Raw genomic sequence first — 24,165 nt, forward strand, 5'->3', positions numbered from 1 at the left:
CTCCATAGTAGAAAACCTGTCAGGCAGAACCTGAGAGCTGACAAAAGCTTTCACCACCTTATAGGGGGAGGCAGCAGGTTCATGTGCCTGCACACTATATAGAGGTCATTTGTAATGTTGCTTCTCAGTAAAATCTTCCATAGGCACCAACAGTAAGCAAACCAGGTCATATTAGAGCATGCTAGTTTGTCCCAGGGACGAATGATGCCAGAGACATGTGGGAACACTGAGAGAGTCAACACTTACAGCTGGCACTTCCATCAGGATAAATCACTGAGGTAAGAATTTCAAGAAGTAGGAGAAAATATTATACTCTGGGGTGCATTTATTTACTACTTCAGCTAAAATTTTAAGGAGCCTGGTCTCCGAGCCTGTCTTGTTGGGAAGCCCAAAGAGCAGGCAGATCAGCTGAGGGCAAGTACTGGGTATTGCCTCCGGGGACCAGAGAGCTCTGAATGAACCAACCCCATCCCAGCAGCCTGAGTCTGGGAGCACAGCTGTAAGGGCAGCAGGACTGGGGTAACAGATCAGACAGACTATGACTCTTCCTTGGCAAGCCTCCTTATCTTGCATGGACCAGAGTCAATGTCCAAAGGATAATGTCTTTTGGCTTGGGGGCTTATCTTATATACTGAAAGACTAAATCATGAATATCACATGCTGGCTATGCACAAGTATCATACTGCTGCAGTCCCTACAGATGAAGGACAGGACTGCTGACCATCCTGCCAGGGATACCAGTATGAACCAGTGTAGTTGGTGAAAAGGTGCAATACAGGTTGTCCGCATATGAAACAAGGATTGAGATAAGACCAGGTAAACAGAGCTGACCTAAAAACTCAATTTATCTGAACTGAAGATGTGGGTACACCACAGTTTTTCAAAACTGTTGATGGGAAATGACCTGTCACGTTGAGGTAAAACAAGAAAGACCTAAATGAAATCTTTATCTCAGCAAAATATGCAAGGATCATTCTCAATCACAGAAAAAGGCTGCGATTTCTACTTTTCAGCCCGGAAGATACAAAATTCAAATTTTAGAGTTTCTTACCAGCCAATAATTTGCTATGGTTTTAATCCTGCTACAGGCATGAGGCACCTTTATCCTGCCATGGCAGCCTCCATTTTTGGAGGCACTAGTGTACCTGCCCAGATTTTAAAAAAAGAAATCATTTTCTGATCAGCTCAGCTGCAGGGATGTGAAGATCCTGTTTAGCCTAGTCCTGGGAAAGTACAAGAGAAGGGGTAATGCACTCCCTGATTACCAGTTGCCATGTTTGCTGACAGAGACAGCCCTTGGTCAGGTATTTGGGGATGTACTACTGTGCAGGTAGAGAAAAGGCCTGTTAAAGCAAGTGGCAATCTGACTTCTGCAGCAGAGATCCCCAAGGAAGACGAACACTCAGCAACAACAAGCAAGTTTTCCCGTGTCAGACTCCACCTCTGCCGTTGCGGTAGGCAAAAGCAGCTTCCCACAGTGGACAGCAGAGGAATCACCCAGTAGGACACAATTTGCAAGCAAACCTAAGAGAAGAGATATAGGCTCAGTCACAGGCAAGCCCAGAGGTCAGAATACAGGTAAGAAATAGCCCAAAGAGATCCCACATGGGGAATAAATGCAAATCTGGAGAAGGGCATCCTGAAATAAGGTTATCCAGGGAGCCTAGGGAAGATGTGGGCTGCAGCCCTGCTAGCAGCACGATTCAGGGAGGATGTGGGTAAGGCTATTCGTGAGTGCTCCAGAACCAAAATGGGAGAGCTGCTTATAACAAATTCAAGAAACATTCAAAACCCTCTCAGATCCCCTCAACCAGGCAGCAGTGGGCTCAGCTCTGATATTGCCTCCTCCATTGCTTGAGGGCTGGCAGACGAGCTCTGCTATCGCATAAGCAAGTCCTACAACATGAGGTTGCTTCCAGCAAGCTGCTGGACCCATCTTCTCCGGTTTCCTTCTCACACAAGCTGAGGGGTAGTCATCATGACAGCATCTAAATCACCCCTCTGGGCCTTCAGAGCTAGCCAGGTTGCAGTGGGCTCCCTGAAAGGGGGCAATGCAATAGCTCAGGAGGTGCTTAGGCCACCGGCTCCCATAATGGGCAGGTTCTGCCCTTGCTTTTGCAAGGTTTCCTTGGGACAAACCCTCGGTCTGCTCCTGTCCTAGGCTGGAGGAAAGCTAGGGTCATGGTCTTGCTGTCCCTCTGATGCTCTCTGCTGTTTCTGAACATGTTTCTTGAATGATAAAAAGCAAGATCCAGAGGGTTACAACAGGATATGTTAGCTATTTGAGCCATGGCTGCAGAGGCCAAGAAGCACAGTCAGATACACCGCTGGCATCTCCCATGGGCTACCCACACAAACCTGTCTCAGGTGGGAGCTGAAAGGCCCTCTAGGTACATAACTGATGCAGAGGCAGTGCCCAGCTCTGGGTAAACTCCTCCTGGTGCATCTCCAAGGGCTTTACGGATGGAGTGATTTCAGCGTTCCATTTTACAGTCAGGAAAACTGAGGGAAGAGTTGTGCCAAACCCAAGATCCAGCACAGTTCTAGCGAGTAGATCATACCAATAACCCTGTACACAGCCTCAAGGTATAGAGTATTTCCCTGCCTTGGCGTAAATAGACTCACCACATGGCAGATCCCAGCCTGCCCGGTGGCTAAAGTTTGGCTATGCTTGCCATTTTTAGCCGTATTAACCCCACTGCCCTGTGGATCAAATCTATTGGGACAGGTTTACTTGTGCCACTGAGCTCCCTGGAGGCCATCCCAAGAGATCAAAACAGAGCGAGCTGTTGCAGGACACTACTGATTCAGAGCAAACACAAGGTGCACAAGAACATGGCAGCATAACAAGTGGAAAAAAGCTGTTGTCCCCATTGCACAGAGGAATCTACTCCCTGCAGCTGCCCATCTAGAACATTTCCTACTGGTTTCCATCCTCTTCTATCAGCATGGGGGGGGGGGGGACTTCTCTCCCCCCAGAAATGATTTGCTTCAGCTTGTCAGCCCACAGTGTTGCTTGCAGCCCACTGACACAAACCCTGGCGCTGTTCAGAGATGGCTGCAGGCTGCAATTCAGCCAGATTACCCCAAGCTGCATTTGCTTTGACTGCTAACCCCGGTCTCAGAAAAGTCTTGCATCTCAGCAAAGACCTTCTCATCCCTGCTCTGTTCACTGCCCGACAGCTAGCAGTGCACCTTAACATCCTTTTCTTCCTTAATCTTTCTTCCCACATGCTTTTTCCATTACTTGGGTCTCCCCACCTTTTCCTCCCATTTGGCTGGCTCTGACATATCTTCCTAGAAGCTCTCCTGGAGTGGTCCTGATGGCTGCCTGCCACCACCAGCCCTCACCATGACTGTGCTGCCCACAGCCCCACAGATCACCCCTGGGTCACTGGTATGTCACAGGCTGTACAGTGCATCTCCCCTCTCTGATGATCAGTTCGGTGACTTTTGGGGGCTCAGCTAATAGAGCAGCACCACTTGGACTTGCAGTGTCGTCCCTCGGCTCCTGGCTGCATTTGCGCCTGGCATCTCAGCATCTCTAATAACCAAGAGGCAGTTGTTAAAAGGCATTTGGTCATATACTGTCATCACAGTCTCTGCAACAGACTCACCACTTTCCTCCACCCACGCATGCACGTGACACCCTTTCACACCTGCACTGCACTGCAGGAGCCCCGCAGTGACCACACAACCTCTCCCCAGCACTGCGAGCAACTAGGACCTTTCCTGGTCCCCCACACTCTGCTCATCATGGACAGCAGCTCCTGCTGCCCAAGCCAGGAAATGGCATGTACTCCAGGTGTTAGCTCTCCTTCAAGCTGCTTTTTGAGTTGCTAAGGGTGATGCTGAGAGAGTTCCCATGCAAATGAGAGTTTACAGGATTGGAAGGGTTGCCCTAACAATGGTGCCAGGGTATTTTGCTGCAAATATTTGTTATGGCTTGGTCTCTGCACCTCTACCCAGCTGTGTCCCTGCTGCATCCTAAAGACACCTACAGGCACCCTCTTTGGCCAGCGTCCAGGAGAAATAGGGAATGCTTTCCAGCAGCCCAGCTCCTAGTTGTGGGAGAAGCCACTGCTGTCCTCACTTATCTAGAATAATCCCATTTTTTGACACCTTTGTTAATGAAACTGGAGGAATGCTAATTCCCCTGTGGACACAGCACAGCTGCTTGCTTAATCGGGAATTTGCCTAGCCAACTGAATGCTATATTTTTAGAAGAACCAGAAGAGTTTCCCCTAGGCATTTTTATAATTTAATGTTTATAGCTAATTTCTGCTTAAGTAAGCCTGTGACTTTCTACAACAATTTCACCACAACTAATCACAAGCGAACACAACCAAAGTAACAAGTGCTAATTAGGCCATCTAGAACCTTAATCTGCTCCGACAGTCAACACCAGCCACCCGCAACTGGGGGTCAGCCGTGCCTCTTATTAGCATGGTGTTCATCACCTGCCTCTTGTTTGAGTGCAGAAGAGGAACCTGCCAAATGCTTCTACCTTCAGAAATATGTGGAGGTGAGACATCTCCTGTTCCACAGCATCTACGGACAGAAGGAGAGGGCAAGGCAATGACAAGTGGTCAGAGGTGGCAATACAAGTGGTCTACATGGAGAATTACAAATGTTGGAGGATGTCTGCTGTCTAACATCCTCTTTGAGTAAAACAGCAACACTCACTGCTGATCAGAGACCAAGACCAGCTCAGTAAAGTGGTAGAGAGAAGACATACAAGTACATACTCGCTTGCTTCCTCTTTTCCTCCCTGGGTTGCTGAGCCAGTTGCAGTAAGATGTGTGCTGTGACAGCAAACATCTATGATTCAGAACTCACAGGGATGCAAATAACAAGAGTGATCTGTGAGGACTGACAAGAACATGTTGCTGGTCAAATGATGCAACTCTGGACAGGGGAGATGGGAAAAGGATGGTACCAAGTCATTAGGTGACTTCTCTGAGGCAATTACTTTTTGAACCCTTCCTTGTGCTTCCCCACATATACTCCTCTTATCTGCACTATGTAGATCCCCATAGTGCAGACTGTTAACCACATTAACTCCAGATACCCTGTTCTGGATGATATGCTTATTTGCACTGGCTTGTAGGACAGATTATACGGGGATCTCTGCTTCATAAGATTAAATATCCCACATGTAGGATGTTAATCTTACCATGTTTTCTCCACTTATGTACATTCCCTGCCTTCTCCCCATGCATTCACTTTTCTTATCATCTCGACTTGCAATATTATTAACATGGCATGATTCTCAACAGCCTCAGAAAGATATTTCTTATTCCTTGTGGCAAGCAGATGTCATCCATTCAGAAGCTCTGGGAACGCCAGGGTTCAAGCTGCTTCCCAGTGGAGCAGATGTATCCTGGTCCATGGAATCATAGGTCCATTTCCAAGATCTGGTTCTACTAGCAACGAGGGCACCTCCCCCATGAAAGGCAAAGACAGTATCACCAGTGTCTCTTTGACTGGTCAGAGGGCTGAGACTCTTCCCCAAGCACCACTGATACAAATGCTGCAGTGTGGGAAAAACAGTATGGTTTTCATGAACAGATGGATAGAAAGGTCAGATATTCTTTCCAAGTACTAACAACCCAGGTTAGAATCTCAGGGACTTTTTATTCTCCATGTAAACTTCTCACTTTAAACAAACAAAAAAAATCCATAAAGAAAAAATCATCTCCATTTTCATCAAATTAATGGATTCACTTCTCAAGTTAAGTAGCAGATTTTGAATTCTGAAGGTAGGATATTTTCAAGAACTGCATTTCTCCTAGCTAAAGTGATGTCAGAGCCACCCCAGATGGAGAAGGTATGAGTAATAGTAAACTCCATAGACTGCAAAGAGAGCAGTATTACTGATGTTTCATGCAATGAAAATTCCTGACTCTAAACTGGTGAATGTTACTGCTGTGATCTAACCATAGGATCTTAAAAAATGCTATGAAAAAAAAAGTCATGTCTGAAAGCTTCCGATTCATTTTGAATATAGCACTTCAATATGCTCAGTGAATAACACAGAATATATTTGACTCATATTTCAAGCCAGGCATCAGAGGTCCAATACTTTGTCCTAAACTTCTATTACAAATAAGATACAGTTCTTTAAGAATGTCCTACAAAATCTTTAGTTGTCTTGCTTATCTGACTTGCCTATCCCATCTAAATTTTACAGTGAAATTAGGTCATTTAGGAGCAAGGCTTGAGAGTTTTCCTGTCTCATATATAGTCAGATCAACCGTGCAGACAACTGGACACAAAACTGTTCTGAAGTAAAGTAAGGCATAACTCCCATTTTGCCTAAAAGCAGTCCAGAGGACTTTCTACACCACCCATATTTTAGAGGTGACTGGGGACAATCACTGTTTTCCACTATATTTTAAGTACATTCTTGATGGTGATAACATCCTATAGATACTACTGGAAAATGAAAATATGGCTTTGTTTAAGATCAGAATTATATAGATAAAAATATCTGCTACTGAAACTTCTGATATGATGCACTCAAAAAGCCAACAGAAAAACTTCTGTTAAACTCCATTTGGGAAAAGTAAGAGCTGACACCACAGTGGAGAAAAGGGGCTTCACTAACCTTTCTTGAACCCTTTCTTACAGCAACTCATACCACCTACCAATCAGACTTAGATCTAAATATCTACGGATCCCAGCCCTGGCTACCCGGCAAGGCAGGAAGCGAGATGTTCAGCAATTCCCTGCGCCAAGATGCAGGGGGGCAGGTGGATGGCAGGCAGACTGGACCACCCTCACAGCTCACAAGTGCCCTGTGTCCCTCTGCCATCCAGCTGCAAATCCAAGGAAGGAATTTGCCTTGCACCTTGCTGCCGAGCTCCTAGCGGTAGGTGAATTCCTGAGGCCACCTTGTGGTTAATTGCATGGATTGTTTTAATTTCTTCTTTAATTTCCCTGTACTAGATGCTCTCAGCAGTCCCAGAAGATTGAGCCGCACACCAGCGTCCACCAGGGTCCATGTGTACTCTGAAAAGCCAAGCACCTTGGTTCAGTCAGTTAGCTCTTCCCAGATTTCAGCTTTCTCAAGGTTACCCAAGAGTTATCCAGCTTCCCAGGGTTACACGTCCTCTGGCTGCCCTCCTCAGATACTGAGGTTACATCATTGAAAGCATCAGGTCTTTGATTATTTTTGCCCAGATAGCCTGGAAACAAGGGGCCCTGTTTGTGGCTACATGAGTTGACTTGACATGCAGATCCCATTTCAACTGTGCAGCCTTCCTCCCATATGCAGAAAAAACAAAATAGCTGTCTCTAAAGCACCTAGAAGCCAGTCAGCACAAAAATGACGTAGACCTGTGGAGATGAGGGAGAGTTTCCCATCATTCTCCACTTGCATGAAGAAAATGCAAACCCACACACTTCTCTCAGACCCCAGGAATAGCCCAGTGACTCAGCAGCCACATGACTGTTGCTGGGAGTTGGCAATGGCTTCAGCAGAAGGTGGCATTACGCTCTCCACTTTACCTAAGTATCCCAGGCCTACTGCATACAGGGTGCCTCCTAATCAGTGTTCTCTGTTTTCCTTTCCACCCTAACCAAGCCTCCTCTTTTCTGGCCAGCTTCCCATACCTCTCTGTCAGTGCAAAAGAGCCCAGTATTGCTCCACTGATGCACATCCCACCTAACATATCATCAGGAACAGATGCAGGGGAGACAAAGCTGAGACAGAGAGATTCTAGAAGGGAAAAAACCAAGGATTTAATGGAATGAATTGAGAAGCTCCCAAAGTCCACATAGGAGCAACACCTCTGAGACTCTCTGACACTTTCCACTCCAAGATCAGTCCTTCCTTTCTGCCCATCGAAAGGCTGGGGATGCTCAGGAACACCAGTGCTTGATCTGCTTCTTTAGGCGGCTCTCCAAGGAGAGGATTAAGGTGCATTGCTAACTCCACAGCCTGGGAAGGACATCTCCATGGCAGCCTCTTCCTCAGCTTTTCAGATCTTCCAAGGAAGGGAGCTCAGCTCAGAAATCCCTCTCTCCTTGGTGAGTGAAGAATCCATGTGTTATCCAACAGGTGGTAAAGGCTGTATGAAAACCATCCTGGGGCAGGGGAGAGAGACACCCTCTCCCCTGGTCCTAGCAGTGAGATTCAAGCTCTGTCAGCATCAGGAGGCCATCTCTGGTGGAGGGAAGAGGCTGTCCCGTGCCTGGCCTGGAAGGTAAGTCCTCAAGTGGACAGGTGAGTTGGCGAAGCCTCTGGAAGATAAAGTCAGGCACTGAACATCATCTTACAAGGGCAAAAAGCAATCTGGGCTCTCCCCTTCTAGTCACTGGTATCACTCATCCAGATAGGCAGGGCTGTAAGTCCTGTCCTTTAAATGCCAGGGCATCCTGAAATACAGGCAGCCATCTCTTCAATGTCTGAGAACAAACAGATACTTGAACCAATTACTACAATCCCAAGATGCTCACTGAGCACATGGGAGATCTGAGACGCAGTGGGAAAACCTGTTCACCCTGGCCACATCTAGAAGGCAGTCCAAGTGAAGGTCTGTGCCAAAGTACCTCTAGGTCATCCCCTCCTTCCTTATGCACTGCAAAGGGAAACCCTATGCACACAGGTTCGGCTTAAACTGGGCCAACAAGTGCACGAGCGGGGCTTGCCCTGTGGCACGCAACATGGCCCTTGCATGCTCTTGTAGCCAGACCCATCTCTCTCTGGCCACACAAATCAGGGTCCCATTGCTGTCACAACCCATGCCCAAGTACTTGCAGGAGGCAGAGAATGGGCGAGACCCAGAGGATCATGGCCTTCTGCAAAACCTCCTCTTCCTCTCCAGTAAGCCATGGCAGAGACAGGTTGCTTGTCTAGAGGAAGGTCCACTTTGCTGGGTGACTGTTCTCTCAGAGCAAATCCACAGCAACCTCTGGGTGCAGGGCAGGCACCAGGCCACTGATGCTGCAACACAAATTCCAGGCTCCTAGTCATTCCTTCTACCCCAGCCCTTTGGGCTCAGCAGGGATGGGGGTGCTCCATGCCAGGACCCTGCCTAGAGCACTCATGAGATCTGGAGCTTCCTTGGAGCAAGTCCCCAAGTCCCAGTCAAGGGCAGCCTTCAAACTGAGTTGGAGCACTGGAGATCATCTTTATCCTCACCATTTAAGGAGCTGATTCCTGATGGTGCATGCAAAGAGGCAGGAGCAATAACTAAGTAGCACCAAGAGGCAACAGCTAGCTCTGAGTAGTCTTCCAGTCAGAACTTAATAAAGCCAACAACTTGTTATAGCAATGAATTCTTGATTAATTGAGTCAATTAATTCTAGTCTCCCTATTAATTAACATGCAACACACAAACAATTGCCATTCAGGACTGGACTTCAACACAGCAGCACGCTCATGGCTGCATCCCAGAGCACCAACCTCACCTCTTTGAGGGAGCCTTTGATGGTGGAGAGTTTGTAGATGATCCAAAGTGGGATGCACACCATTGAGGAGAGGGCCAGCAGCCACCCCAGGGTATCTCCCCACCATGGGTACACATACTTCTTGTTGTAGGTCAATGGGGTATATTTGATCAGAGAAAACAGGAAGGTTGCCTGGCATGGTGGAAGAAGCCAAGGGAAAAAGAGCAAGAGAATAAGCACCGTTAGTCAAAACAAGTCCTTCCTGGCAACTCTGCCCCTCCACATAGAATTTCAATGTATTGAAGAGCTCCCCAGGACAACAACACAGGCGATACTAGTCAAGCCAGTTTTGCTGGTTGCATGCTGTGCTCAGCAGTGGGCATGGCACCAAGGAGCTCACCCAAGCAGCAGACACCACTGTCATTGCTGAGCCAGGCCCTGCTCCCCATTGCTTTGCCTCATGCCAGGGCCCAAAGGTTAAGGACAAATGCAGAGCAGCAGGTTCCCAAAGTGCAGGTCATAAAAGCCTCTCTACATACAAACACATCTCTCTGTATGTGTGTATACATCTACACCTCAGAGGCACCCAGGTCTACCCATCTCCCTACCCCCACAGAAGCCCAGCCCCACACCCCCTCTTCGTGCAGGCTCTCACCATGCAAACTGCAGGTGTGATGAAAAGCCAGCAGTATTTGATGACCGCCCATGGCCGGTACCCAATCATGTCTTCAATATTATCATAGAAACGCTCAGCACCTGCAGAAGAGGGGAAACATGCCTCATTACTACCAAGCCCCAAAAGGGCAGCAGGATCTGTGTGTCATGGGGAGGCTAGTGAGCAGGGTTCACCCCTATCTGACCACTGGTCAGGAGCTCCCTGAAAGACCTGGCAGTAATCGCAGGACAGCTGGCAGCCCTGTTGGAAATGCAACCAGCTTCAGTCTGCATCCTAAAGTAACATCCACTCACTCTCGAACAGCACAGTAAGTAACCACAGCCAGCCTCTCAGCTGTTGTCACCCAGGCTAGGGCCTGAATTCAAGTTTTACCCATCCCTTGTGAATGACAAGGCTGGGAGAGGACTCTCAAAAATGTCTGAGGGTCTCAGGGCCCTCTGTGTGCCCAGCTCTAAACCCCAAGTAAGGAGAGGGCTCAAAAGCAGGGACATGTAGGAATATGCTAAGGATAAGGATATCTACCAAGTAGATCCCCCAGGGTGTTGCTGTGAGGAAGTCCCCACCAGCTGAGTCCATGGGCACCAAAACAAGGGTTCAGCAGGTTGCTTTGCACTGCAAAGTGACTGCCAAGAGGAGTTACGGACTAGCACTCTGAGGCTGAACCGAGCAAGAGTATGAGAGACCAGAGCTGGGGACCCCCCCACACACACTGGTTCACACTCACCATAGATCCAGGCGATGCAGAGGGTCTCGAAGATGGCCACAAAGAGCAGGCACATGCCACTGGCAGCATAGTAATCAAAGAGCTGGAAGACGTACATCCCCCCCTGGGAAGGGCCAAGCAGGGAGCAAGGCGGTGTGTGGAGGGAGAGAAGGGAAAGGAATCAGGGACAGGCAAAGAGCAGGAATCGCTCAAACTTTTCCCCTGAGCTAGAGGCACCTTCCTCCTCTCTGGTAAACAGCAATAGTAAAGGCTGCATCCCTTGTGCTCACAGATGGAGACATGCAGCAGCTCTAGAAACCTCCCTGCTCTCAGCAGTCTCTGCAGCTCTTCATTCCAGGGCAGAACAAAAGAAGTGAAATCATCATCAGAGGTCTTGGGGCTACTTCATGATAGGACAGAAAAAAAGCATGTCTTGTATTTGGAAGTGAATGTGGAGACTCCCTTAAGAGATGTAATGTGCTTGATTAAGTTCAGCCTTCTAATTTTCACAGGGGAAATCAATGTGCATGCAATTTTGCAAGCACCTATTGCTATGCCCTCACAGGCTAGCAGCTGGATGTTTCACCTGCCAACTACACAAGCTGGTCTACGAAACAGGTCCACAGCTAAGTCTAGACACAAAGCTGCAGACGCAACATCAAAGGCCACTTTTTCAATATCAAGCCCAAATGAATACATAAGATGGAAACAGGAAAAAGCATCATGGCAGCATCAATCACTCCCCCTTCTAAGATGAGTCAAAGATTTTAAAGCAGAACAGTTTTAACTCCAGGCAATTAATCGCTTTCACCAAGAGGGAACTAGATAGGAAGTCAGTGTAAAGGACACTCAGGCCCATCGAGTTTCCCTATATCTAGCTTCCATGCAGCTCCACCGAGCAGGAAAGAAAAGGACAAATGTGCTCCTCCCACCATGCAACAGGCTACAGCTGTAAAGCTTTGGCTAGCTGTAAAGTTAAATCTGAATCACAACATCACCTGCCTGGAGCTCTAGTTACTATTTTAGGCAGGAGAGGTGTCAGGGATGTGTTGGTACATATAAATAGCACAGGCAGTCAGGACTGGAAGGCAAAAATTCAAATGCCATCTGGAAAGGAAAGGATTTGTGCTGGCATAGCTCACAGCTACACAATATCCACTTTTCCAAAATATTCCTTGGACTCTTCCATGTCATGTAGTGGCCAAACACTTGTGCCCAAACCATAACAGCAGCAAAGAGCCACCAACATCATGCAACAACACTGGGGCAATGCTGAATGGGCAAGAGAGGACCGACTCCCAGGGCTGCCCACCACTCACAGCCTCCCTGGCCCTCTCCCACCAGGCACTGTGTAGCTGGACAAGCCAGATGGCTCCAGCCCACAGCCCTAGCACCCCCAAGTCCCTCCACACACACTGGAGGGGTGACCCAGTGAGTGCCCCATAGGTGCTTGGAGGAGGGCACAGCACCAGGCTCCTCACTCTCCCCTCAACCCAAAATACCTCTGTGAGCATCACCAATCCAACCAGGTAGGAGAGGACGGACACCAGCAAGATGAGGGTTTCCCGGCGGTTCTTCTTGCGGAAGATGGTAGGGTACATGTCAACAAGAGCTGTGACAAGGCTCTCCACACAGACAAACTGCAAAGAACAGAGTTCCAACCTCCATCAGCTGGTCCCACTGGGCTAATGCCGCAGGTTTCAGTCCAGCCTTTCACTCTCTGGACAGGGTCTCCTCAGCCAGGAAGAACCATTAAACTGATCTCAGCCATAGCTACTAGTGATGTCCTGTACCTCAGGATATGTGCAGGCCACATCCACAGAGAGTGGCCAGACCCACACACTGCCATGTGGAGACTATCTTAAGCCCTAGAAGCATCATCGCTGCCTGACTGAGCACAGTGCCCCACACGGGGCTAACCACCTGGAGATTAGTCCACATAAATGCCTCAGTGGAGGGCCACATTGAGGTAGTTACCCTGCTTCCAGGACCTCAGTTATTGCCTCTGCACTTCACTGTCCCGTGTAGAAAGACCTATGTCTGGCCTAGAAGTGTCCTCACCCCTTAACACGTGGCTGAAACATTCCAAGCTTCACGCCCCCCCCCTCCAACCTCTGGCCATTGACCCTCCATAGGTGCTTGGGCACAGTACTGTACTCTCAGCAAGAAAAGCTGCCACCAAGGACCTGGCTCCCCACATTCCCTCCTGCCTTCTCCATCAGCCAAGCAGAATCCATTTGCATCCAGTTTGAAGAGATGATATTTTTTGTCCTTCTGGGGAGCTCCCTATTCCTTTACCTGGCTGTCCAGTCCCAGCAAAACAACCATCAGGAAGAAGAAGCAGGCCCAGAGTGGGGAGAAGGGCAACATGACGACAGCCCGAGGGTAGGCGATGAATGCCAGGCCAGGCCCTGAGAGGAGAAGGGCATTTAAAGCAGGCAGCAGACAGCAGATCTGGAAGCTCCTGGATGCCTTGCATCCCACCCCAGCGATGGGGAAGCAGCATCACTGCCAGCAGCGGCACAGCAAGGCTGGCATGCAGCATAAGAGCCGTGTGCCCAGAGCTGCATGGTGCAGCCTCCTGGTGCAAGGCACAGCCCACGCAGCCTTTTGCTTCAGTTACATCCAACCACTGTCCAGGAGGCCCAGGCTCCTTGGCCACAGTCAAGGGGCTAGAAGAAGCACAGAGGGGTCAGCTGGGAGGAAGGGAAAGGAAGCACAGCAAGTGACGGCTGCACCGCTGCTGCGAGGGCTGGGAGCAGGAGCAAGCCTCTGAGTCCCAGGGAACACAGAGCAAGCCAGGACACATGTTTTGCAGGCCCATCACCCCACCAGCCAAGAGAGAAGCAAGTGCTATACTTGTATACATCTCATAGCTGGCACTCTTTTCTCTCTGCTTCTCAGAGGCAAGCAGCAGAGCTGCCCATGGAAAGGAGCCTGCTGCTGCAGCGTCCGTAGACCCAGGGCAGATTACCCCAGAGGGCACATCATGAGTAACCTGTGGGCATGCCCTTCCCCATTGTGGCCCTCACTCACCCGACTCAGCCACTTCAGCAATGGGCACGCCCTGCTCCCCTGCCATGAAGCCCAGGATGGAGAAGATGGCGAAGCCAGCCACAAAGCTGGTGCCGCTGTTCAGGAAGCAGAGAGCCACGCAGTCCCTGGGGGCAGAGAAGGGGAAGCATCACCTGGGGGAGCCAGGAGGCAAGGTGCAACCTCAAGCTGCAGACAGCCGTGCCAGCTGCAGCCCACTCTGCCACTCAGCACCATGCCTTCAGTGAACCTCACTCCTGACCACCCCGCAGGGGTGGCAAAGCCCCCCCCTGCCCTGGGCATCTGCTTGGCACTGAGTGCTGCAGAAGAACGAGCCCAAAGTGAGGAAGCAGGAGCTCCCCAAGGAAAGTCTCTGCTAATGACAGTGTAAGGTGCATTTTTTTTATTGAAGCTGCTTGCTTATGAGATAGACTCTCCACCCATCTAAATGCTTGATTTTTTTTTCCTTCTCTCTCTTTCTCCTGATTTCTCTGAAATCCTGTGGCAGAGAGTATCAGCAATTAGTTTTGGCTGAGAGGCGTTTTTTTCTTTAAAAGAGTTTTCAAACATTACAAATTTTTGGCTCCCAACACTACTAGACATCTCCTGGTTCTCATATTATGAGCAAAAGATAAACAGGGATATCCAATTTATTTTCTCTGATCTATCCATTTTTGTCTCTATTTCACCTCCTTCTTATCCAGCTACTCTTATCTCTTATCTATCTGTTTCCTTTTCACACTTCAGTCTCCCTAGGCCTCTCATGACTACAATCCTAGGGACAACAACATTTGCAGCATCTTTCCAAGAGATTCTGAACCAAATTGAACATGCAATTCTGGTGTTTAAAGGCCTACTCTGATTTCATTAAATGCTACTCTGTAAATCCAGTGTGATTTTCTGCATCACTCTTTAGGTAGCTAGCATTTTTTTGGCTTCATGCTCCTCTCCGCACATTAACTAGATCTATTCACTGTCTGTAACAACCATTTCTGGAGAGAGACTACAGCTCATGCAGAGCCCCTAAACTATACAAATAGTTCGAGCTATTCCTTTCAAAACTCAGCACTTTGCTTTGCCAGGACTGTACAGCACCTAACATCATTGCTCCACCTTTTCATTTGGTTACTAAGGCACGAGAGGCTGAAAGAGATCTCCAGAGTGAATTGTCCTGCCGATGCAGAGGATCATGCTCTGCCAGACTCAACTAATCCAATTGGAAGTCCACACCGGAAACTCATTTCTCCAACTGCTAGAAACCACCTACTCTTCACCAGTTTATACAAGTTCCAATTTACCTCAGATAGTTCCTCTTCCTTCCTGGTGTTTTTCCCTCTTTTCCCCCACACGAATTTATGAAAGGTTAAAACATTCTGGGAGAGGCATGAGCTGAGAGGTGCTCTCAAGTCACATAGAGCGTGGGAAGGGGATGTCCTGGTGGAGGGTAACATGGGGAATGGCCAAAGTGTAGTCCCCAGATTTTCACCAGAAAGGGAAAGCTCTGAGTCCAAGTGATTCTCCTTACCATTCCAGAGAAGGGGAAATAGTCCAAACCATTTGGTGCCATCTCAGACTACTGCCACATGAGCAACGGTCCCTCCTCCCCACATACCTTTCTTTCCCCAGGTCACTGGTGGCTACATCTAGCCCGTTGCAATTCAGTGTAGCACCACACTGTTACTCTTCTGTCCTGTTAAAAACTAGCCTTGTCTTCCTGTACAGACCGAAGCTGCAGACTATAGGATAGAACTGGGTCTGTACCTAGAAAACTGGATGGTTGGAGATGAAAACTCCGCTGGAACAAGAAACAAATTCCCTAGCATAGCCGAATAGCAGAAAGGGTTTGTGTGCAAACGGACATCTCTTTCCTTTCCATAGTATTTCCCAGTTGAAATTACAGAAGCATTTTACAACATTGGTGCTAGGCAGCCCTTGTCATCGTCTCCATGTTACACATCCAGACTGGAGATGCAGAGGGTTACGGCCCAAGGCAGGAGGCAGGTCAAAGCCAGATCTGTTATCACTTCTATTCCCACAGTTCTTTCTCTCAAAAAAGGGTTTGGGGGAAAGGCTATGAAAAGAAAGAGTAGTCTCAGTCCAGCTTCTGCTGGAGAAGCATCTTATAGCAAGAGTGAATTTCTAAGGTAAAGAGAGATAGATAAAGATACAAGGACTTTGTAACGTGATGGTCTGCCTGGATCTTCCACAGCAATGACAGCAAGTTAGAATTTAAAAGGCAGCAGAACACAGGGCCAAGAGCAGTAAGGCCAGTAAATGAATGGTGGGAAGAGAGGCAGGTTATTGGGCTTTTTGCTTCTGGAGATACAGCTCCAGATGCTGGCCACACCTACAGTGAAACAAGTTTGCTTTCACCTAACCAGTTCAATTCAACAGCCAGTTCCAATTTGGCAGCATGGTTACTCTTTGTTCAAAGGGCAGTGCCTCATGGGAAGGGTGCACAAGAGGCAGGGGTCATATTTGTAGGTTTATATGTGCCAGAGACGGCACATAGGAATAAACAATATCAATGACTGTGCAAGACACTAGGTCCAAACTAACAGGAGAATGATAAATTACGAGGTGAAAGATTCCAGGTCAGCTCTTACAGCTCTGCTTCCGCTACAGCTACTCATGCACCTCTTTCTTTAATAAGGGGAAGATTGTGGTGTGGCCTGGGATCACAGGTGAAGACTGGTGAAAAGGGATCTGAGTTTGCTGGCTGTCAGCTGGAGTGGAAGAGGGAATTTATCACTCGTGACATGGCCAGAAAGTTGCTTGCACTCCTTTTGGGTATATAGCTTGAAGAGTTGGATTTGGGCAACATGGCAACAGAAAAAAAGTTTCAGAGAAAACTTCTGGGGAGAGTTTTCTTATGCCTTGAGTAGAAAGGAAAAACAATGCACCTCACATGGCCAGTTGCCTCCAGCAGTTGCCCAGGCAGTTTACACTGATGTTCAGGGAAGGGAAGGCTCTAGGCGCCAGAGCTGCGTTCCAGTTACCTGTAACAGTTGTTATGGTATTTGTTGTAGCTACCCAAAGCTGTAAGGCATCCCAGACATATTGCATATGAGAAGAAGATCTGAGTGCCTGCATCCATCCAGACCTGCAAGGGAGATGCAAATACAGGTAAGAAGAAGATAAGGCCAACACAGAGTGCGGACAGTACACCGATGTGAAGAGAAAGAGAGACCTGGGGGCTTATGTAACCAGCAGAAAGGTCAGTCAGTGCTCAGGAGGTCAGCAAAACTCAATATTTAGATGAGCCTTTGATAGCACTAGATTATACAGTGCCAGGAATTACAGTCCACAGCAAAGCACACAGGGTGGTAAGAGCACCAAAAAAAGAGATGCACCAAGAGCCTTGCAAATCCACAATATGTATAACTTTTCATCATTATCTTTTTCCTCCTTGATCAAATCTACAGTACTCTGTGACTCTCCAGAGCCTTCCAGCAGTAACAGGCCAGACGAACTCTTTCCATGGGAGCTGAAAGAGTTGTCTGCTAGCAGGTGAGAGGCAGGACTTTATTTGGGCAGGCCTGGTGCTTCACCAGGTGGCACAGTTCCTGATGGTGGCCTTTGGCTCCAAGACCCAATTTAAGAGGTTCCAAAACTTGAAAGCCAATTAACTGGGGAGGAGTGAAATCTTAGAAATAAACTGAGCCGGTTGCAAAGGACAGCTCCTAAAAGAAAATGCAATAATGATGTAGTCCCACGAGGCCCCTTTGAACTCCACTCTTGTTGTCAAGATCATGTGCCAGTGCTCCAAGGCCAACATTTGTCAATGCCAAATTTGATCTGAAAGCCTAGCTGTGTGTAGTCACCGACGCAACCACAGCCACCGTCTTCTGCAGAGAACAGCAAAAGGAGGAATTAACAGTGAGGAAAGAAACAATGACAAAGATTATTAATTAAATCCTCTATTGTATAACATCTTTTTCCCTAAGGCTTCCTAGTGGATTTAAAACTGTTGATAAGACAATCATTCAACCAACGCTGACATGCAGCCACTTTCTAGAGATAAAAGGGAAGCTAGTTAGGAAAGAAAAGCATAAGAAAAGTATTACTGGGAAGTTCTCAATGAGAAGAGTTTGCATCTGGCTAAGAATTCTCAGGTCATACCCTTCTTCCCTTAGGTAGTAGTGTTGGTGAGTTTTCCCTAGTGCCAAGATCTCACCTGAGACAACTGAAAATCAATGGAAAGCATCCCAGCAGTGTCTATGGACCACGGCATCTCTCAGCAATTATGTGATTCAATCATCATCATTGTTTTTGTTTTTTTCTTTTTTTTTCTTTTCTTGCTCCTAGGTTGATGGGCTTTCTGGAGTCCATGCATGTGGAGCATGTACAGGCTGAGTGGACAACCCAATGCAAAGTGACGTGTTATGGGAATGCAGGACTTGTGTTAGCACACGTTCCCATCTGAAGCAAGGTAGCCTGTGACAGAACCAGTGCAAATAAAGCTACACCTGGGTTACAGATCTTATGGTCCCACTCAGTCAGCATGATTGCGAGCATCAGCTCAGGGTGAACGCGTTTTTGTTTCCCATTTTAAAAGGCTACTGCAGCTCTTGGGTCAAAGACCACGCCACCTTTCTGTCTTTCCCGATCCCCTGGCAGTTGTTGGACTCCGGCAAGACTGACACCAGGGCACTCCTGACCTCCTGTCATTTGCGGCAGAGCTAAGAGCAAGTAGCAGGTCACAGGACAGTAGGTTCAGGCAGGCTGGAAGGAACTTCAGCCGCTCTCTTGTCCAGGCTCCATCTCAAGTCACTCACAAGGACGGCTGCTTCCCACATGGCTCTGCAGCGTTTCACAGAGGACTACACTGACCACTACCATTCACCTCAGAAAAATCAAACCAAATCTTCCCTCTTCAAAATTCCTACGCTCATTTCTCTCTATTACAGTGACTCAGGAGAAATGGTTCTTTTTTTTTTTCAGTCCGAAGCCCCCCTTTTCCTCCTGCAATATTGATCATCAGCCTCTCATAATTTAAATATTTCCACTCTGTTTAAAGGTGCCTGATAGCGGTAATGGAGGGCTTGGTTTCCCCTGAAGAGTGCTGCTGTTCTCTGACCGCTGTTCCCAAAGAGGCTGGTAAAGTTCATCCTGTTGTTCAGATTTCACCAGCATGTTGGCAGCCTGGGTATTTCGATTGGATTGTTGTCTGCAGTTTTCTAGGCCATCCAGTTTATTTAATTCATAATTCAATTTCCTTGAATGTGTTGTTTGCTCCAGTTTGTAATAACCTCCTACTCTCTCTTTTTAACCAAAGCTTTCATACCTAAGCTGCAGTTATCTAAGATTGTTATGGCCTATAGGAGGACATTTTCCCTCCCTCCTTAATTTTCTCGGCACTATTTGCTTTATTATGTGTACTGGAATTTAATAACTCCCTCTACCAAAGCAGATCCTTCCTTCGGAAGCCCTCAAAGCACTTACGAATAACAGGAAAGACCATTTTAGAGCAAAACGTTATCAAACCCCAAGGTACGTAACGCATCACATGAAGGCGTCGCGCCGGGAAGTGCCGGCCCCGTCGGCGAGCGGCGGTGATCCAGCACCGCGCGGGAGGTCGTCACGCGTGGCGGTGCATCGCCCACCGCGGAGCAGCGACCGCCCGAGCTGAGCCTTCGCCGCCGGAGCGCCTTCGGACGCCGCCGCGAGAAAACAAACGCTGGCGAGGAGGAGGAGGACGACGACAACGACGACGAGGAGGAAAGCCACCAAGGTAAACACAGCTGCGCTCGCCCTCCGCGTGTTCGGAGGAGCCGCCCCGGCAGGAGCCAGCGGGACCTTCCACGCCGGCTGCCCCCCGGCACCCCGCACACCTCGCGGCCTCACCGGTCAAACTGGGAAAAAACAAATAAATAAGGGGAACAAAATAATATTTAGCAGGCCCGCAGCCAGCCTCGCCGCTCGCTGGGCAGCCTCAGCGCCTGCTGGCAGCGGAGCCGCAGCGGGAGAGGCCCCAGCCCAAGTGGGGACCGGCGGCTCTGACCCCTTCCCCAGCGTGGGCCCGGGGCCCTTGTTTAACCAAGCGGGTCACGGCCCTGGAAGACGCAAACACCTCGCCGTCCTCCCAGCGGCGGGCCGGGGTCTCGCCGCGGGGCGGCCGCCGCAGCCGAGGCTCGCTGCAGCGCATACCGCGAGCCGGTCCCCGAAAGCATCCCCTGCCGACTGCAGACGCGGCAGGCGGCTCCCCGAGGAGCCCGGGGGGCAGCGCCATCCCCTGCCCTCCCTTCCCGCCACGCCCGTGGCAAAGGAGGAGTCTGCGGGGTCCGCCGGGGGCAAATAAACGCTGCCCAGAAAAGCAAAGGCCGAGTTACTTTAAAGCGACGCAGATTTATAAAAGACTGAGCAAGAAGCAGAGGTTGGCTGGTCGGACGAAGGTGACGCCCAGCTGCACTACTCACGCACGGCAAGCGTCGGTGCCGCGGCACGGTGTCGCGCAGCGTTAGGCGTCCTGCATGACGGGAGCGACTGCCCGTGGCGTGGGCCGCCGGCAAAGCTGGGCTGCAGACCACGCGACAGACCTCTCCGGGTCGGGCGCCCTGGTTTCTCCCCTGGACCCAGCCTCCTTTCAACGTGGCTGGACTCTGAAGAAAGCAGGGTTTCATAGAAAGTGGTTTCTTCACATAAAAACTACCTAAAGGTATCTGGGATTTCTGGAAATTTCTGGAGCAAAACAAGAGTGGGAGGTTTTGAGCACGTTCTGAAAAAACATTTCTTGTTTTTCCAGAAAGGGATAGACTCATAGGGCGCTGAATTTTACTTCTCTTTCATTTTCACCCACTAAATCTACTAAAATGTAGCTAGAGTCCCTGGACTGACACCAGTGTGAAAAGAGACTATTATATTTCTTCTCTTTAGAGCAAGCCCAAAGCCCCAGCCAGCACTTTCTGCACCGAGCTCATCAGTTCTCTCTCAGAATCTGTCCATTAAAAAAGCATCTGGTCTTGGTAATAAAGCGTCAAGTGATGGAGAGGCTACCAGGGCCTGAGAAACGTTTTTCTAATGACATATTTCCCACCCTTAAGTCTTATCTCTAATCTGAATTCTTCTCATTTCTGCTTCACGCTACTGGATCACACTGCACATCTCTCCTTAATCACATCAGTAAATCCCCAGCATTATCTACTGAAACAAGCAGTTGATAAAGTTGCCATAAAGTTATTACGAAGAGTGGAATGATCAGAAGAAGAAGTGGTGAACATCTCTAAGACCCGCATGCTGTTAAAACATGAGCCACACTATGAAAAATGTAGTAACCTTGTGGTATACAGAAAATACGGTTTCGGAGGGGGAGAAATATAGTTCAAAATAAATTATCTGTTAAGTACTTTTTACCTTTACCTGTTTGAACAAAAATTAGACCTTTTTATTCAAAATTCTTTGCTCAGTAGCTTCCATGTACAGTCTGATCTACTGATATATCAAATGCATCGTATTTAACATTTTAATTCTAAGCATTTTATAGAATGGGAAAACAAAGGTGCAGGAATATTTAGGGAATCTGTAGACTTTATGGCCAGAAGAGACTATCATTAATCAGCTAGTCTGAGTTCTTTTATAAGGCAAACCACAGAATTTCAAGGTTCTGCCCAAGGTCACTCAGCAGGTGAAAAGCAATGATTTCCACATGCTAGTCTGATACTCTGATACTTAATCATATCTCAGCTGCATCTCCCTTGGTAGCATCTGCTAAATAATTCATCTCCTCCTTTCATGTAGGTTTTCATATACTTTTAACCATTTTTTTTGTCACCTGCTATATTGTTTTGCTTCATTTAAACCTCCCCTTGAGACTCATTCTCATAAGGCTCAGATTGGAGAGCCTTTTTAATTTCCAGAATCTTTTCCCAGGCACTAACAAGTCTTGCATTTTTCCAAGTAGCACTGGATTGCAGGTAAACAATTACTGCTCACCGTACTTTGAACGCAAACCAATTATAAGCGACTTGGCCCCTGATCGACTAGCAGGAGTCATGCTGTCCTTGCACAGAGAGAGAGAGGCGGCCACGGCTGGGCACACTCAGACTTGTGATGCTAACCCTTCCCTTCCCTTCACTCTTGTGGGACAATCTTAAAGAATTCAAGAAAAAAAAAAAAAAAAAAAAAAAAAAAAAAAAAGCAATCACTTCTACTTTTTCTTCTATTTCTGCTTTCTCCTGCTGAAGAGAAGCATTCATCAAAGAATGACAAATTCCTTGGTCTGCCAGGAAGGAGGTAACAGATTTTCCTCCCCAACACAGTGATAAGGGAGCCTCTTGCTCTGAAGGGTTATCCTGCAGTTCTACCAATGCATCAGCATTTTCCAGCCTGGGAGGAAGCCATGCTTCCAAAGCCCAGCCTTTATCGAGACAGTTTGCCAGTACAGATCCACTGAGGAACTAGTACCAGCAAAACCATGCCTGAAGTAGTTTAATTCAGTCCCCTGAGGAACATGGCAGCAGTAACAACAAGACTTTTTTTAATAACCAAGTCAACACCATTCCAAAAGAGCATTTCATTTCAGAAGTCACATCTAATCAAAATGGATGGAGCAACAAACATTGCAAACACAGACCTGTCCTCATTCTCCTAGACAGTTTTGAAAAATCATCGCAAGCCTTGGGGCACCTTCACAAAGACACAGCAGTAAATCTCTCCATCTCCATTTACAGTCAAAGAGGGCAAGAAAGAAGCTGATGTTGTAAAATTAGGCTTTTCAGTCACTACTCAGGCACATAGTTGACCAAAGACTGATTTCCGAAAAGCTGAGCAGGAACTTTGAGCACTTTACATGACAAAAACCAGACTGGCTTTACTTGGAAACCGGAAACTCATGTTTAGGTCTTCAAATTGGAAGCCATAAGTCAAACCAATTTGCACAAAACCATACTGAATCAGTGGTACAAGCAAAAACTGGGAATCCTACATGGCCCTTGAGATGCTTGTACCTCACATCTGCAAGGATCCAACTCTCATTGTATCAGAGAGCAGCTTCAGCTGTAGCCATTCCTCCCTCAGCATTCATGGCCCCATTTGCAAAATTAACAACAAAGGCAAGTCTGGGGCTGGAGCAGAAAGGGTTAATGGGGTTATGAAGGGTTTTGCTGGCCTATTTTCCAGGCAAGCACCCTTTAATCTCCTTTGGAAACACCTTTATACAAAGGCTGGTACAGCAGCTCAGCTGGAACTAGGATTTAACATGGAATAACTTGTCCTGAAGAGATTAAAAGTGGCAGTCAGGCACTGAACCTCCAGTCAAACGGGCAGGAATTTCTAATGACGGAAAGGGAGGTGAGGAGGGCAGCAGGGTATTGGAGAATGGAGCCAGCAGCAGAGTCACCTTCCTCCTCCTGGAAAAGCAGTAGGAGGGACCATGGTGGTCTCTCAGACTCCCATGGCAGCAGCTCTGCTGAAAAATTTGAAGTAGAGACTGTATGAAAATTGAAACTAGAGACTGTAGGTCTCTCAGAGCTCTGCACACTCTGGCTCAGAGAGGGCTGATATCTTACTGTGGTGTGCCCACAATGAAGAAAGGATGTTCCCAGCTGAACTGCACTCATCCCTTGTGAGCCAAGCAGAGAAACCATCTGATGCATACCTCTGCTCCATCCCTGTCCACAAACCCAGGTGCACTCACAAGGAAGCCAGAGCGTGCAGAGAGGAGAGGGCTCTTCCCGGCGTGCTGCCACAACACCACAGAGTTGTGCCTCATGGACACATGCCTGGCAAAGCACCTTGCTCTGCAGCACCACTGCAAAGGCAGAATCTCCCAAGAAACAGAGGTGATGGCTGGTGTCACTGTAGCTGCGAGGTTTAAAGCCCTACTGACAGCTTTTGTCACATCAGCCAATATCCCCAGACAATTCAGACCAACTCGAACCAGAAAATACAGTAATGACACTGATGAAATCTGAAGGCAAGTCAGCACTGGGACCACCAGAATACACACAAATATCAAAGCCCTGTCTTGTGTCCACAGAAGGGTGAGGAGTAGAGAAAGCAGAAGAAAAAGAATGAGAAAATAAAAAGTAGAAAAAAAGAAAAGCCACCTACATCCATCCAAGCACAGCTCAGGCAGCTCAACCATTCAGTCCCTCCTCCACCTTACCTGGGGGTCCCTGAGGCGACTGAGGTCTGGGTAAAGGTAAAACAAGATTCCTTGGGATGCCCCCGGCAGGGAGACTCCCCTGATCAGCAGAACTACCAGCATGAGATATGGGAACGTGGCCGTGAAATACACTACCTAGGAGAAGCACAAAGGAAGCATATGTGAGCAAACAGCAAGGGCAAGAGCCTGGAGTGCCAGGTGGGAGCAGGGCACCATCCCCCAGGAGGAAGTAAGAAGAGGGCCTAAAGGAGA

General features: G+C 48.2%; 1 protein-coding gene across 2 annotated transcripts in view; it reads right to left on the reverse strand.

The window, feature by feature from the left end:
• Nucleotides 1-8,127: 8,127 nt before the first annotated feature.
• The window catches only part of LOC134137327 (sodium- and chloride-dependent GABA transporter 2), a 31,295-nt gene continuing 15,257 nt past the window's right edge, over nucleotides 8,128-24,165 (reverse strand). For both annotated transcript variants that reach the window (XM_062570174.1, XM_062570165.1), the window contains 9 exons: nucleotides 23,914-24,048; nucleotides 16,808-16,911; nucleotides 13,812-13,936; nucleotides 13,074-13,186; nucleotides 12,278-12,415; nucleotides 10,797-10,899; nucleotides 10,052-10,152; nucleotides 9,418-9,588; nucleotides 8,128-8,247 (listed from right to left, as the gene is read on the reverse strand). In XM_062570174.1, the coding sequence (XP_062426158.1) occupies nucleotides 8,128-8,247; nucleotides 9,418-9,588; nucleotides 10,052-10,152; nucleotides 10,797-10,899; nucleotides 12,278-12,415; nucleotides 13,074-13,186; nucleotides 13,812-13,936; nucleotides 16,808-16,911; nucleotides 23,914-24,048 (1,110 nt within the window). The remainder of the gene's footprint in view (nucleotides 8,248-9,417; nucleotides 9,589-10,051; nucleotides 10,153-10,796; nucleotides 10,900-12,277; nucleotides 12,416-13,073; nucleotides 13,187-13,811; nucleotides 13,937-16,807; nucleotides 16,912-23,913; nucleotides 24,049-24,165) is intronic.

This window comes from Rhea pennata, chromosome 1 (genome assembly GCF_028389875.1).
Source record: "Rhea pennata isolate bPtePen1 chromosome 1, bPtePen1.pri, whole genome shotgun sequence".
Classification (NCBI taxonomy): domain Eukaryota; kingdom Metazoa; phylum Chordata; class Aves; order Rheiformes; family Rheidae; genus Rhea; species Rhea pennata.